The sequence below is a fragment of the Fonsecaea erecta genome, assembly GCF_001651985.1.
Source record: "Fonsecaea erecta strain CBS 125763 chromosome Unknown Scaff11, whole genome shotgun sequence".
In the NCBI taxonomy this organism is placed as follows: domain Eukaryota; kingdom Fungi; phylum Ascomycota; class Eurotiomycetes; order Chaetothyriales; family Herpotrichiellaceae; genus Fonsecaea; species Fonsecaea erecta.
In genome coordinates, this window is record NW_017387254.1 from 875638 (window position 1) to 889805 (window position 14168).

At 52.6% G+C, this 14168-nt stretch overlaps 8 protein-coding genes across 8 annotated transcripts; 4 read left to right on the plus strand and 4 right to left on the minus strand.

Moving 5' to 3' along the window:
• Positions 1-341: 341 nt before the first annotated feature.
• On the plus strand, positions 342-929 carry AYL99_10500 (hypothetical protein; the record flags this gene model as incomplete). Its single annotated transcript, XM_018842006.1, has 2 exons — positions 342-527; positions 615-929. The coding sequence occupies 2 exons, from the start codon at positions 342-344 to the stop codon at positions 927-929; spliced, it is 501 nt and encodes a 166-aa protein (XP_018688894.1).
• Positions 930-1295: 366 nt separating this feature from the next.
• Positions 1296-1920, plus strand: AYL99_10501 (hypothetical protein; the record flags this gene model as incomplete). The annotated part of the gene is made up of 2 exons (XM_018842007.1): positions 1296-1688; positions 1801-1920. The coding sequence occupies 2 exons, from the start codon at positions 1296-1298 to the stop codon at positions 1918-1920; spliced, it is 513 nt and encodes a 170-aa protein (XP_018688895.1).
• A 409-nt stretch (positions 1921-2329) lies between these two features.
• AYL99_10502 (hypothetical protein) lies at positions 2330-2917 on the minus strand (the record flags this gene model as incomplete). Its single annotated transcript, XM_018842008.1, has 4 exons — positions 2330-2378; positions 2458-2635; positions 2748-2773; positions 2838-2917. The coding sequence occupies 4 exons, from the start codon at positions 2915-2917 to the stop codon at positions 2330-2332; spliced, it is 333 nt and encodes a 110-aa protein (XP_018688896.1).
• A 324-nt stretch (positions 2918-3241) lies between these two features.
• AYL99_10503 (prohibitin-1) lies at positions 3242-4155 on the plus strand (the record flags this gene model as incomplete). Its single annotated transcript, XM_018842009.1, has 2 exons — positions 3242-3568; positions 3631-4155. The coding sequence occupies 2 exons, from the start codon at positions 3242-3244 to the stop codon at positions 4153-4155; spliced, it is 852 nt and encodes a 283-aa protein (XP_018688897.1).
• A 1219-nt stretch (positions 4156-5374) lies between these two features.
• AYL99_10504 (hypothetical protein) lies at positions 5375-5779 on the minus strand (the record flags this gene model as incomplete). The annotated part of the gene is made up of 1 exon (XM_018842010.1): positions 5375-5779. The coding sequence occupies one exon, from the start codon at positions 5777-5779 to the stop codon at positions 5375-5377; it is 405 nt and encodes a 134-aa protein (XP_018688898.1).
• A 353-nt stretch (positions 5780-6132) lies between these two features.
• AYL99_10505 (hypothetical protein) lies at positions 6133-7817 on the minus strand (the record flags this gene model as incomplete). The annotated part of the gene is made up of 2 exons (XM_018842011.1): positions 6133-6542; positions 6596-7817. 2 exons carry the CDS (start codon positions 7815-7817, stop codon positions 6133-6135), a joined length of 1632 nt encoding a protein of 543 aa, XP_018688899.1.
• Positions 7818-9147: 1330 nt separating this feature from the next.
• AYL99_10506 (hypothetical protein) lies at positions 9148-10871 on the minus strand (the record flags this gene model as incomplete). Its single annotated transcript, XM_018842012.1, has 2 exons — positions 9148-10655; positions 10706-10871. 2 exons carry the CDS (start codon positions 10869-10871, stop codon positions 9148-9150), a joined length of 1674 nt encoding a protein of 557 aa, XP_018688900.1.
• A 1235-nt stretch (positions 10872-12106) lies between these two features.
• On the plus strand, positions 12107-13419 carry AYL99_10507 (hypothetical protein; the record flags this gene model as incomplete). The annotated part of the gene is made up of 2 exons (XM_018842013.1): positions 12107-12947; positions 13001-13419. 2 exons carry the CDS (start codon positions 12107-12109, stop codon positions 13417-13419), a joined length of 1260 nt encoding a protein of 419 aa, XP_018688901.1.
• Positions 13420-14168: the final 749 nt, after the last annotated feature.

Genomic DNA, 14168 nt, shown 5'->3' on the forward strand with positions numbered 1-14168 from the left:
AGCGAACAGGGACGGCATATCACAGGTAACGACATGCTCTAGAGACTCCACCAACCCCGCAGCCAGTGCCCATCGTCACCGCCGACCTCATTGCTCAAGATATATCCAATTAAACTAACCCCCTCTGACCACTGAACGTGTTGAGTCATCGAGGGTGGTTCTGTAGGTTGATGAAGCTTCTCCGGACTGGGGCACAGAACTACGCGACATATCTGCTTACTACATAAGGGTTCACTTCTTCACCTCACATCCCAACCCACAGCACTGTCCACTCTCCCTCCCTCAAGGCATCATCTCATCTCGTCTCGTGTTCACACGTTCTCGTCGTCGACCTTTTCAAAATGGCAACCGTCGAAGAAAAGAATAAACAAGTCATTACCAAGTACTTCACCGAATACTGGGGCAAGCTGAACCCGGGCATCGTCGACGAGGTCTGTGCAGACAACGTGTTCCAATCATACCCGATGCACGCCAACCCGAAGAAGGGCAAGGCTGCGGTCAAACAAGCCATCGTGGATTTCAAAGCCGTCAGTAGTTATTACCACCACCGCCACGACCCTTGATCGTGATCCGACAAAGTTGGGCTAATCGAGACTGTGTCGGCCAAAAAACAGGCTTTCCCGAACCTAGGTTTTAAGACCTACGGGCCCTACCCTCTGATCGCCGAGGGCGACTACGTGTTTGGTCGTTGGATCGGGGGAGGCACGCACACCGGCACGCCGTTTGACGATTTCTCAGTGGGCGCCCTGACCGAGCCCAATACCGGCAAGCAGATGTGGTTCTCGGGCATGACCATCTTCACCCTGAAGGATGGGAAGATTGTCAAGGAGATCGGAGAAGAAGGAGGGCTCACGGCGTTGCAACAACTGGGCCTCGTCGAGGCACCGAAGAAGGGGCGAGAGATGTTCTATGATGTTGAGAACATGTAGGAGAAGTCCCGCTGGAAAGCAATACAGACCTGTGGTGGTGATCCCATTAAGGACGGTGGACCCAAGCCCTCTATGAAATGCCTTCTTTTCGCCAAAAAAGGGGTTGTTGTTGGAGTAGCAAGTTAAAGCAGCATAAGATCATAGTGTACCTCGTATTTATTAAGCTAGTTCCAGCCTCGTCCAATTCTTGGCAGCCTGGAAGCACGTGCCTCGGACAAGATCAAGCGTCGACGACATTCATTCATCTTTGCTCGAGCCGTTGTCTTCGTCTTGCTCGTCCCATCGCCCACAATGGAGACCGCAATGAACTGATCAAAGCCCCATAATCTGCGACACCTACAGGCATTCATCCCTTGATGCTCGAGCATGGCGCCGAGCGAATATATATCCGCGGGCTCTGGCAAACTCAAGCTTAAGGGCGTGAAGGACGCCAAGGTCGACAAAAAGAAAAAGAAGAAGCAGCAATCGTCCTCGTCGTCGTCTTCCAAGGCGCGGGAAGACGATGCTGCTGCTGCAGATCGGGCGGAGGGCGAAGGCACCGAGGATCCGTTCAAGGACCGGTCGGTCATGTTAAGGAAATTAGAGGAGGAAGATCAGATGATTGCGAGCGAGGCCGGGGAGAGTGTACGAAAGCGACGAAAGGCCGACTCAACTGTAGGTGGCAGCGACGATACACGGCCCGACGAGGGAAGGGAGGAAGATGGTGGTCTTGTCAAGACGGAAGCAGAGAGGCGGTATGAGGAGCAGAGACGCAGAAGGGTGCGTTCTTTCTATTATTTCATTCCCTCCCTCCTGTTCCTGCCCGGATGGGCTTCTATCTCATTGAGATCTGCGAGGGTCCCGTGCTGACATACCACATGGGTGACTCTAGCTGGAAGAACGCCTGAAACGAGAAGGCGTTAAGACACACAAGGAGCGCGTGGAGGAGTTGAACCGATACCTGAGCAGTCTGAGCGAGCATCACGACATGCCGAGAATAGGACCGGGATAATGTGGGCTGAACGAAATGGGCGTAATATTGGGAATATGCCCGCAATATTGGGAGAACACATTCTTACGTCGGTTGCAAAGACAAAGGGTATCTTGCAATTTCTGTGGTTGGGGGAGCCAAGCTGTCACCACAATGTCCAGTAATGAGCAGCATCAAATTGTCGAGGATTCCAGCGGTTCTGAAGGCCACCCTTGGATTGGGAGGACCGTGGCAGGGGAACATTGCGAAACATGCTACTTCGGATGCAGAAGGCGGACGAGCAGGATTGGGAACCCTCACAAAACTTTATGATCAAGAATTTCGAATAAACAATGAATCGGCCTGTCTTGCAATTCTGCTGTATCCTCTTTTTATGTACAATAATGTTGTGTCCCCCAGCGTCGAAGTTTCTTCACCGCCATCGCAACCACTAATCTCCGTACTCCGCTCGTCCGGGTTTCGAGTTGAGATATTCGTTCCTGTGTCCGCAATACTGGTCAGTATCCAACTCCACGCTTACCCCTCATCGATGTCCATCTCGAGCTCGCACACACGCACCTCTCTGTAGCCCAGTCCATGGCAAGATACGCGATCAACAAGGGAGGCACCCAGTACAGAACCTGGTTGCGCGACCGGCGGAAAATGTTGAAGATGCCATCCGTGATCATGGTCGACGTCGGGTTCTGGCGGTTCGGCGAAAGGGCGTATGTGACAATGTTCTTCTGTGGCGGAGAGCCTGTTCCTAGATTAGCAATTGTTGCGCAACAAGGACAAGCTGGCTCGGGAGCACGATGCAGCAGAGTTGCTGGGTCGGAGTGGAGAGCTTCAAGCTCTGGGTGGGTGCATACCTAGGTTTCCCCACGAGCCCATGTACCTTTACGCAGAGTCTGTTAGTTCTTGATCGCACGGAAAACAGAGCTTTGGTGATATGGACGTACACTCCGTTCTTCGGGTCTGGGCCATGACCAGAGCGCAGGATGCGGCTTGCTTGCATCCGCAGAGCTGCGGTAGGACGCATTGTGAGGGATGCTACTATGCAACCAAGGAGAAATCCACGGTTTGGCAAAGTGGCTGTTGTCAAAGGTCAACGATCGTCGTCGTGGTTGGAAGATGAAGGGAGGAGAGAAACAGCTCAGAGCTCCGGGGCCGCAGTCTCGAGAATTGCTTGGCTCGCTTATGTAATGGACTAGCAAGCTCCCAGGCTGCGCATGGCTGCGGAGAACATTATTGCATCTACGACTTCATCGAAAGTTCATGACCTACAGTAGAATTCACTGTTGCATGGCTGCAGCTAGACAACCTTGAACACAACCCTCCATATCCTCCCTGAATCTCGCCCACCATGTCTGCGCCGACCGTCCTCAACGCCATTTCACGATGGGCCATCCCCGTGTTCATCGGTGCCTCGTTAGCACAAAGTGCCATGTACGATGTGAGAGGAGGCACGAGAGCCGTCATCTTCGACCGTCTTTCTGGTGTCCAGGAAAAAGTCATCAATGAAGGCACCCATTTCCTCGTGCCGTGGCTGCAGAAAGCAATCATCTACGATGTGCGGACGAAGCCTAGAAACATCAGCACCACCACCGGGAGCAAGGACTTGCAGATGGTGTCACTGACACTGAGAGTGCTCCATCGCCCCGATGTCCAGAACTTGCCCAAGATTTACCAGGTAGACTTCTCCATTTAGAGATCTTCTCCTATGAGACCTCACAAGCTGACGATGACCGCCAGTCTCTTGGTCAAGATTATGACGAGAGAGTCCTCCCGTCGATTGGTAACGAAGTCCTCAAAGCCATTGTGGCGCAATTCGACGCGGCAGAACTCATCACCCAGCGAGAAGCCGTCTCACAACGCATCCGAGCCGACCTGACCCGTCGGGCGCAGGAATTTAACATCGCCCTCGAAGACGTCTCCATAACACACATGACCTTCGGCCGCGAGTTCACCCGGGCCGTCGAACAGAAACAGATTGCGCAACAGGACGCCGAGAGAGCGAGGTTCATCGTCGAGAAGGCGGAGCAGGAGAGACAGGCGAACGTCATCCGCGCCGAGGGTGAAGCTGAATCGGCAGACATCATCAGCAAAGCGGTGGCTAAGGCGGGAGACGGGTTGATCCAAATCAGAAGGATCGAGGCGAGCAAAGACATCGCTCAGACCTTGGCTGCGAATCCCAACGTGACCTACCTGCCGGGCGGTGGTGAAGGTGAAAATGGGAAGGGAAAGAGCACGGGCTTGTTGCTGGGCTTGCGGGCGTGATGCAGCAGCGCCGTGAGTCCTGGGGAGAGGGGGGAAGAAAGAGGGTTTGTACTGATATGAATTTCACCAACAGCAGTGTGAACTGTGCTGTCTTAAACTCTGTGGCATTAAATAGTGACCCCAAAAAGACCTCGGACTGAGGGAGATTCTCAACTTTCACACACAAACACACACACACAGCAAACTTCCCATTGTTTCCAAGTAATGGGCCAAAATCAATCCAACCACATTCTTCGCCGCCAGTCGTTGAGATATGGACCAGGAGTACCGCAAGTTCCTGAGCTTTCCGTCTGGATCTGAAATGCATGAAAGTATCCTCTCCCTTCCCTCATGATAGGTTGAGCACCATTTCTGAGAGATACTCGTTGGTGACGGGGTGCTTTCCATCTAATCTGTCCTTACGACGGAGGTATAGGAGTTGCTCAGAAATCCCGGCGATGGGTTCTCGGGCCAAAACGTACAGACCTTCAGAGAGCTGCAAGGGCAGGGTCGGTCTATTGTTATTCAAGATCTAATTGCTCCGCAGCTAACTGACACTCGAAGAACAAGACTCCGCGATTCTTCCCCATCTATTTGCATCCTGTCCCCATGCCGACTCAAACTACACCAGCCAACAGAGACCACGTCAAACAAGACAAAAGAAAATAAACCAAAGGACCATCGCTCGCCTAGCGCGGAAAAGGAGCCCATCGGCGTGTTGGTGTACCAGAAACGACCCGAAATAGGCACGACAATCAATCCTTGAGCTTCCCATTGTTAACTTTCCTAGCCTGGCCCGGCCCTCAATGGATACGCCGAAACCGGTCAATGTCCTCTGCTTTCATGAGCCAGGTAGGACACATAAAAATACAAGAACGTCATAATGCATGATTTTGTGGGTTACTGGGACGCGCTGCTTTCGGAGACAAAGGACCAGGGTTGGGTTGGAAAAGCGAATAATTGACCACGAGGTTTCGACACAAAGGACAAAGTGTTATTGGGAAAAGAAGTGTCTCTTCTGGTAGGCGGCGGCTACCTTCAAGTCAGATGGGCAAATACTCTAGCAGTTTGAGCATTTGTTCGAAAGTAAAGTATCAATATATACACTATCAGAAGCGAACAATAATAGTATCCAACACACAGTAGATAGACTGCTCGCTGGGGGGAAAGGAGAAGAAAGATGGTTCAGTCACCCTCGAAGCAACATTGGATGAGTCCCAGGAGCTGCAATGAAGACTTTTCAATACTTCATCACCTTCCTCCACGGCCTGTAGTTGAGCTGTTGTCTCTTCGCCATCTTCTTGCTGCCCGAACCGCTCTTCGTCCACAGGCTGAAAGCCCCGGGACCTCCACACATCTCCCCTGCAGCCCCAGTGCATGCCATGTTGCAACTGCCCTCGTCCAACTGTGGTGTGGTGATCTCGTCACCACAAAAACACTGTCCGGCATATTCGGTGCCTGCAATGGTGTATCCGCGCGAATCACAGAATGAGACGCAAGCGGCGTTGCTCATATTGGGACCGTTGAAGTTGGACCATTGCGGGAGGGTGCGCGGGTTGACCGCGTCCGTGAAGCAGCCGGTGTACGACCAGGATGGGTTTGATGTCGAGGGCGCCCCGGAAGAAGCAGGTGCAGATGCAGGCATGGAAGACGAGGTTTGGGCAGGCTAGATTAACAGACTGTTAGATGGAAAATTCTTCGATTTTACCTTGGGTCTTCCGTGGACCTCCAACTCTGGATGGGTTGAATCAAGCAAGGGAATAGAGGAAATGACAGCAGGTGTAAGGGGTCAGGCGGGTGAAATTGTGCACAACGAAGAGAAGAAGGAAGTTGTGGAATAGGTGTCAGGGAATAGTGGTGTTGCTGCAAATGAGAGGAAGTTCCTGAGACAGGAGAATTGGATGCGTCAACGGCATCTGAGCCACACGCCGACGAGGCAACAGCGGGCGGGTAAACAGAGCCTGAGCAGGTGTCATTTGCATCCTCTTCTTCATCGTCCTAATCATTGGAGAGAGAATAAGCAGAAGTTGTATTTACCGAAACTGGGGTAGCTGCTGCCGACTCGGGCGTTTGTGACGAACTCGTAGCCGCGGAGGTTGCAATCGTGGCAAGGGTGGTAGGAGAGCTGGGTGCGGTGTACGGACCACTCGAGGACGTTGATGAAGGAGCAGCGGCAGGAGCGGCAGCAGAAGAAGATGAGACAACCGGCGGCGGATTGGCAACTTGGACGGAGCCGGAAGAGCTGGGACCGAACTGGGCGTTTGTGCATGAGTCACCTGAGCACTTCTGATATAGAGAGATGGTTCCTGAACCACCGCAGAACTGGGAGTCATCGCCAGCACAGGTCATGGTGCAAGACCCAACAACGCCAGGAACAGGCTGGCCGCTAGCGGGAATGGAGTTACCACCTGCGAAGAGTGTTAGCAGCTCAACTCCTGGGGAAGGAATGACAAATACTTACAATAACATTCGTCTGCATACTCGGAACCAGCGATGGAGAAGCCCTTGCTCTCACAGAAACTAACGCAGTTGCCATTGGTCATTTGACCGTTGGACTCGCTTGCACCGGTCAGAATACGGTTGTAGTAGTTGTCGGTTCCACACCCCATATATGACCATCCCTGGCTGGTCAGATCAGTGAAAAAGGTTGCGTTAGATGGAGTGATAGTGGTGGTGGCACCGCAGCCGGATTGGGGAGTGGCGGTAGGCCCAGGCTGAACGGGATTGCAACCGGGCAAGGCCGAGAGCAGGCCGCTGACTTGCTCGTCGACTTCAGGTTCGATACGGCAGCCTTCCGCTTGAGCGTCAGGGATGAGGTCGAAAACCGGGCAATCCTCAACCTGGCCACTGAGGTTGGTGCATTGGTCGACAGCAGACTGGAGCAACTCTGGATCCCAGCCCATGACGAAATCACCATGGCCACCATAGCCAGTAGGGTCGCCCATAGACCAAACAAATGGTTGTTCGTTCCCATACCACTGATCGGCGAATTTTCCAGTATCCCAGATGACCTCGTAGAAGATGGAGATGAGATGAACGGGAAAGTCGGCTGGGCACGGACCATTATTGTAAGCAGTTGCGGGATACGAGACGTGAGAGCTATGATCTGGAGAGTCCAAGTCCTTTCCATTCCAGCAAGATGGGAAGAAGACTTGGGATCGAAGGCCATCGGGGCAGTTGTAGTTCGGGAAGTTGGGGGTTTCTGGTTTTGCTGGACCGTTGTAGTCGAGGCAGTTGTAGCTGATCGCTTGGGTGGCAAAATCATCGCCTCCGGTGCGCTTGAAGGGATTACCGGCGATCATACGAAAGCCAGGAGGGAATGCTTTCAGAGCCTCCCCATCGCCACCCCGCTGGAGATAATACACAGTGGAGCCGCCCACCTGGTCGACGCTTTCGAAAGTCCCGTTCTGGTGCTGGAAGAACAAGGCTGGGATCCAGTAGTTGCTGAAGTCCCCTTTCACTGTGCAAGAAGAACAGGTAGACTCCTGGGTTGAGTTGTAGTCCATGGTGAAACCAAACCCATTTCCTCCCATGATTGTGTGCAAGTGGCCAGACACCATACCAGGGTTGACAATAGGGTCCGCACGCTCAACGACAATAGGGGACTTGCAGGGTAGCCGCCAGAAGGCTGACACCGGCGAGGCAGCAAGAGCGGCCACGAGGCCGGCAGTGAGAACAGACATGTTGCGTGTGGGTGCGACTGAGGCCGAGTTAGAATCGAAGTCGAGATTCTGGGAACGATCGACTGCTGAATACTATAAAAGAACGGCTTTGACAAAGGACTGGATGTACGACAATTTTCGCACAGCGAATAAAGAATGGACGGCGAGGGTCTCCGACTCTCGAGCCAATAAACGAACGTGGTTGCAACAAAAGGACGATGTCGAATAACAATGAAGAAGGATTGAGAAAGACACCTGCGAAACGAGGACATGATATAGGATATTTGGAGACACATCGCCGAGGTATCTAGCGCTACCATTGATGTCAAAGGTTAGAAGGTCTTGAAATTGCAGACCCTGACGTTACCTCTTCGGGAGCACAAGCCAGATCCTTCTGGACCTGTGCGTAATGACAAGCTCCAAAGGTATGCTACCTGTTGCAAGTGGCGTGTGTCTGTTCCACCCCGATTCAAGCGGCTGCTTACTGGTACAAAGCCGCTCAACGGCGGCCAGGTCCAAGTCTGTCAATTCTAGCCCACAGGGGACATTTCCATACTCCAGTACAAGTCAGGAAAGATGGGGCAGAGGGACTTTCTCTTACTGGTGGGGAGAAACGACACAGCGACGTCGTGCCATAGCGCGAGGGATGCCTAGGCGAAAAAAGGCGAAAGTTCTGCAGAGATGGACCTATGTGGGCCAAGGCTAGGAGTCTGCAACATGGGCATGCAAGATCGGCGGCCTGTTTCAAAGGATATTGAGGCTGCAAGATCGATTTAAAGGGTCGAGGGAAATCTGATCTTAGGAAGGAGAGAAGAACTGTTTCAGGTTGAGCCACATGAGGGCCAAGAGACCACGAGGCGGAAATCTCGGACTCAAACCTTGAGGAAAACATCCTGTTAGAACGTCTGCCCTCGAGGTATGCTTTTGCTCCATTTCTTGTTGCCCGTTTCTCGATCTGAAGCGTCGGCCACGGACGAGCCTGAGATATATACGGAACACCTCGTATTCCCTCCTTTTGTGCCCGCCTGGACTGATGTCGATTTTGCCTAGTCGCGGACTCGCGGAGATTCATCGACCAACTTCGGAATTCATTTGCGCAGGAGCGGCTCCTAGTCTCTTGGCATCGTCCTGCATGTCATATCACCGTTGTCTGAGATGCTCACTTCTGAAAAGGGGGTCGAGATAGCCCGCACCGACGATGACAAAGTGAGTTAGTGCTCCGTGTGTACCACGCAGAACCCCTGCATTGTTCCCCGGTATATCCGCCTTCGTTGAATGAACGGTCGAGCACGTGGCTGAAATGCGCAGACAGTAGCCGCCGGGTCGATTTCTTCAGCCCTCATTACACACGTCAGACCTTGACGACCTCGTCCTTGGTGGGTATCTCGATCCTGAATTCTGCAGAATCTCGGTCAACTCGGCCTCTTAGAGCAGCCATGGTCAGGACGTCTTTATTGAAAAGCGTGTGGCCCAGCTTTTCAACGTGAGCCCCTTGGGGGTCGCCAGGCATTCCGATAATGAAGATCTCTGCCTCGCTGAACTTGGCCTTGTCTTTGAGAGCTGGCAAGCGATGCTTGACAGCATCTGCACCCAGGACGGTGGCGATTTGAGAAATCTCACGCTCCAAATTTCCCAGGTCAGTTCGGAGCTGCTTCGTGAGAAAGATCGTGGTGCCAGAGAGTAGATGCGTCAGCCCGGCCTTACCCCTTCCAATGGCGTCCCTGAGGTTGAAACCCCACTGCCGCTCTCGAGATCTGTCCAGGGGCAGGTATTCTTCAATGGCTTGAAATCGCCCAAGTCGATGTGCGTCAGCAATCCATTTCTCGGTCACTATGTCTATTCCCATGGCCACGGCCATGATAAGCTTTCCGGTTCTCTTCAAAGGGCCTTCCGGAATGCACAGAATTGTCGACTTGGTTATCTCTGTGCTCACCTTGCCTCCGAGGCGCTCAAAGGTTTGCATTGCAGCCCTTTTCTCTTGGATGCTGGTACTGCCGCTGAAGATAACTACAGGAGCAACAGCAACAGTATATTTCGTGGGGGATGTCGACTCGTTTCCCCTGGCCATTCTTCTCATAGGGGATGATTGCTCGTCGGGTAGGCTGCGTTGTGGCTTTGCATTTGTTTCTGTCAATGCTTCCCGGGGGTTCGACTGCTTCGTTGATTGTTTGGTGCCTTGCCTCTTTTGCGTCCCCGTTTGTGTTTTCTTCTTAGGGGAATTGATGCCTGTAGTGCTACGATCGGTCGAAACGCCGTCGTCCCGTGGGCTGAACTGACTACGCACGAGTTCTAGGCTCGACTCCGCATTGTCAATGTCCCCAAGTTTTCTCTTGCCTCTTCGTCGCTCAAACGCCGACAGAGCTGTGGCATCATCTTTGCCTCGGAATATCTCCTGGACGTCAGAAGACCCTGAGGGAGCATCGATTGTGTCTCTTGCAGACTGAGGACGACGATCATGCGCAGGGGGCTTTTCAAAAACGGTAGATGTAAGTTTATCTGCATCAGGCAGCATACATGGCATCACAGAGTCGCCAGAGGCTGCGTCTCCGGTCACTGCCCCCACATCGACCTCCTCCTGGAACTCCTTTTCGGTTGCTAAAGGTGTTCCAACGCATTCAGTGACTGGTGGCAGTGGTGGCAGTCTCCTAGAATATGAATCTGCTCCGTCCACATCACCCCAGCGAAGCCCCCAACGACCAGAGGGTCCCATGATGTGGGTGTTGGTGCCCAAGATGATTGACTTATGGTGAGAGGCAGTGGAAAGAGGCAGCTCAATGTTGATGCCATCGTCGCCAAGCACGCAACAGGGCCCGGCGGTGGTATTGAACGTACGAAGGAGAACAAAAGTGCGGTGGACCTCTGCGACACCTGGTCAGCTTTGATTGAGGCACCCGCCAGCAAGACCATACCAAGACAGATATTAGAATGGCGTTCATCGATACTGGGGCTGAGGATCAGAGCATCTTCTGCAGGGTTATCAGGAAGATAAAATGTCGCGCAGCCACCGTCGATGGGCAGCTCTGTGCATACCTCAGAGCCGACTGCGGTAAAATAGACGAGAGATATGGTAGCCATTCCTCTGACCACAACAACAAATCATTGGAAAGCGGGCTGGACAGTAAAAACAACGAGATGAAGAGGCTGCACCGGTTGATGGAGCAGTCTTTTTTGGCCGTCACAGCATGCAATATCTCTGGGTGGTGAATCGGACGTGAACAAAAGGCCTGCTATGAGCTTGGCAGCAACCAGTGTTGAACTGCACCACTCGTGTGCCTACTGATAGAACTGGATGCCCTTTGCCTTCCAGTGCATCTTTTGATTTAAGGATGAAGTGATTCTACGGAAAGAGCACTCTAACCATCTACGTCCACGTCATTCTTCCGCGGGTGAAACAGAATGTTCAGATGAGCTACAAGTAAATAAGCGACAGGAGCAACCCACAGACGACGTTTTCTGTCTTACGGGACGGGTTTATATCTGCGAGGCTGTCCAAGCAGGAATTTTGTACGGTGGTTCACAGTGGCAACCAAATGTCAAATGTCAAACGGACCTCTTCCGTGTCAGTGAAGCTTCGTTTTGAAAGCAATGATCGCGCTGCAACTGAATTCACAGCCAGCACAACATTAATCTCTTCGTTCCGACTGTGGTGAAGTGATGAATCTCTGTTGGGTCGAGCTTTGACAAGAATGGTCGGGAGGTGGTGCTGGACGGAGGGAAAGAACAATACTAAGCCCTTAGTATTGTTCTTGATGTCTCTAATTTCTACCCCCTGCTCTTTACAGAGCAGAAGATGAGGGAGGACGACTGGAAGGACTTGAGACACGGCTGGGCCAGGATGTGAAAGACTTGATGGATAAGATGCCGGCAATGCAGGAATCTGGTCAATCAAGAGATGGATTACCTGCTGTTGCTGGAGACATGACCAGGGTTGAGATACAAGGTGAGAACAGAGAACTGAAGACTGGAAAGTGAGCAGGAGATGGAGTGTGAAGCACGCGAATTCATTTCCACCTCACTTCTGCTTCTGCCTCACTTTGCTTCACTGGGCCCATCTTTGCTTTCGGCCTGTCCCTAACTCCTGTTTCTACCGGACCTCCTCGTTCCTGGGTACTGGCCAAAAACAAAACAAACATCCTCAACACCGCTCAATTTTTTCCTACATCACTTTTATCCTTTATCTCTTCTCACTGGTCACCACATCACCTGTCTACTCCTTCTGTCCTGCTACAATCTCATCGTTTCCTCAATTGTGCCAACGGCAACCCGTCACCCCATTGAGCACGCATCACTCTCCTTGGGTCAAATTCATCATGGCTACTCCGGCGTTTGTTGCTCCTGGTAGCTTGCCAACGGCGGGAGTTGGCGGTGCTCTCTACGACGAGGCCTTCCAAGTCCCGACCTACCCTGCTGCTCCGTTCAACAAGGTGACCTGGCGTCTCATCGACACCTGGAACAACATCAATGTCAACTACGACACCAACCGTGGACTGGCAGCCGGCTTGGTCTGGGCCACTTTGGTCTACCTGCTTGCCCTCACTCCAACTCGCAAGAGAACCACTCCCTTCCACACCTTCATGCTCATTGGCCTGGTCTTCATGCTCATCAAATTGATGATCGACATAGTCTCGTCTCTCACTCCTGGTCTCCAGTCTTCTTCGGCCTATACCTTCCTCACCCTCGACTTCACTGACAGCATTTGGACTAAGGAATTCATTGCCACTTTTGCCACCAGCCAAGTTACAGGATGGTTCGCCTTCATCTTCGCTGCCATCTGTCTCTGGCTCCAGGCCAAGGGGTTGATGACCGGAATCAGAGCCCGCTACCCAGTCGTCTACAAAGTCATGTTGGTGTATCTCATTCTCACCTCTGTGGCGGCCTTTGCTGCTGCTATGGCATACAGCATCCAGCAGATCTTGCAGCTTGGCAAGGATGGCGCTGAAATCTACGACTACCTCGACGAAGCGTACAATGGCCGCATTGCATACCTCGCCGCTTATACCATCTGCATTGGAAGCTTCAGCCTAGTCTCCATGGCCTCAGTCTTCGATATCGTCTGGAAGCGTCCTTCTTCGATCGTCACCAGGAACAACGCATACGCTTCAGCATTGAACCTCATCGGCTTGCTCTGCGTCCAATCCTTTGTCATCCCCTGTAAGTGCTTCTTACCCTAACATCGCTTCTCCCCCGTTAACGCTTCAACACAGTCATCTTCTGCATCCTGCAGATCATCCCCGTGCAGACTAGCATGCTGCACGCGGAGATCATGCTCCTCCCATCTGTCTACGTGATGCTGCCTCTCGGTTCCCTCTTCATGACTGTCAATTCTGCCGTCGACGACTCCGAAGCACAGAAGGCTTCGCCACTGCCGCCAAAGTCCATGCCGCCAAAGCCTCTCTTTGCCGACAGCGCCGCGACTTTGACTACCAGCACCACCTCCACTGCCTCGCGACCCTCGTCCTATCTGCTTGACGCCGGGCATGGCAAATCGGAGGTGGATCCGGAGTTCAGCGCGATCGATTCCTTGGGTACTGCCCCAAATGAAGGGAAAGAGACGGGTGCGGCATTGAAGAATAAGGATCATGAGGAAAAGGAGGCATATGTCTCCGAGAAGATGGTAGTTTGAACATACACACTCTTCCTCAAGTTGACCTGCATCAGCCATATCAAGGAGCCTGATTGATGTCGGGAAAAGGAAACGACGACCATACAACCACAATGATACCGTGCTTGGCTTGGTCCGAGAAACCTGCATTCTCGGGAGCCAACTTACCCCCATTAATGCACAATGCCATCTATCGGAGGATTTCTTCTTTGCTGGGTGAAATGTGTCACAAGGTGAAGATGCACTTACGGCTTGGGTGAAAGGCTGCATAGATCACTGGGAAGTATCGGTCGTGGTGATCATCCGTAAAGGGACTGCAGTTCAACACAGGATCATATGTACACCCCTCAATCACGGACGGGTTGATGGACGGGCGGTGGACGCTAATGATGCCCTTATCGGCAAGAGACAGACGGGCAAGAAACACACAGTCCTCGGTCTGCGAACACACAAGAGAAAAAAGCTACGTTAGCTTCCGCTCAGCTGGGTGGAAAATAGTGGAGGATGCGACGGCGTCTTCGGGATCACATACCTAGCCTCGCTAGCTAGCCAGCCAGCCAGTCAACCATTAAGCCAGCCGCAGACTGTGCTCTGAGCTTGTCAACAAACATCCACACGGAATGTGAACGAGACACACCATCTAGAAGAGAGTGTACGCTGGACATCCTTCGCACCTTTTGCTTCGTTCTGTCCTCGTAGTTTGATTGTTAGCTCAAGTCTCTTCTTTATTGGCATGGAGCAGCTTGCACTTGGGGACACAGAGCTTGCAG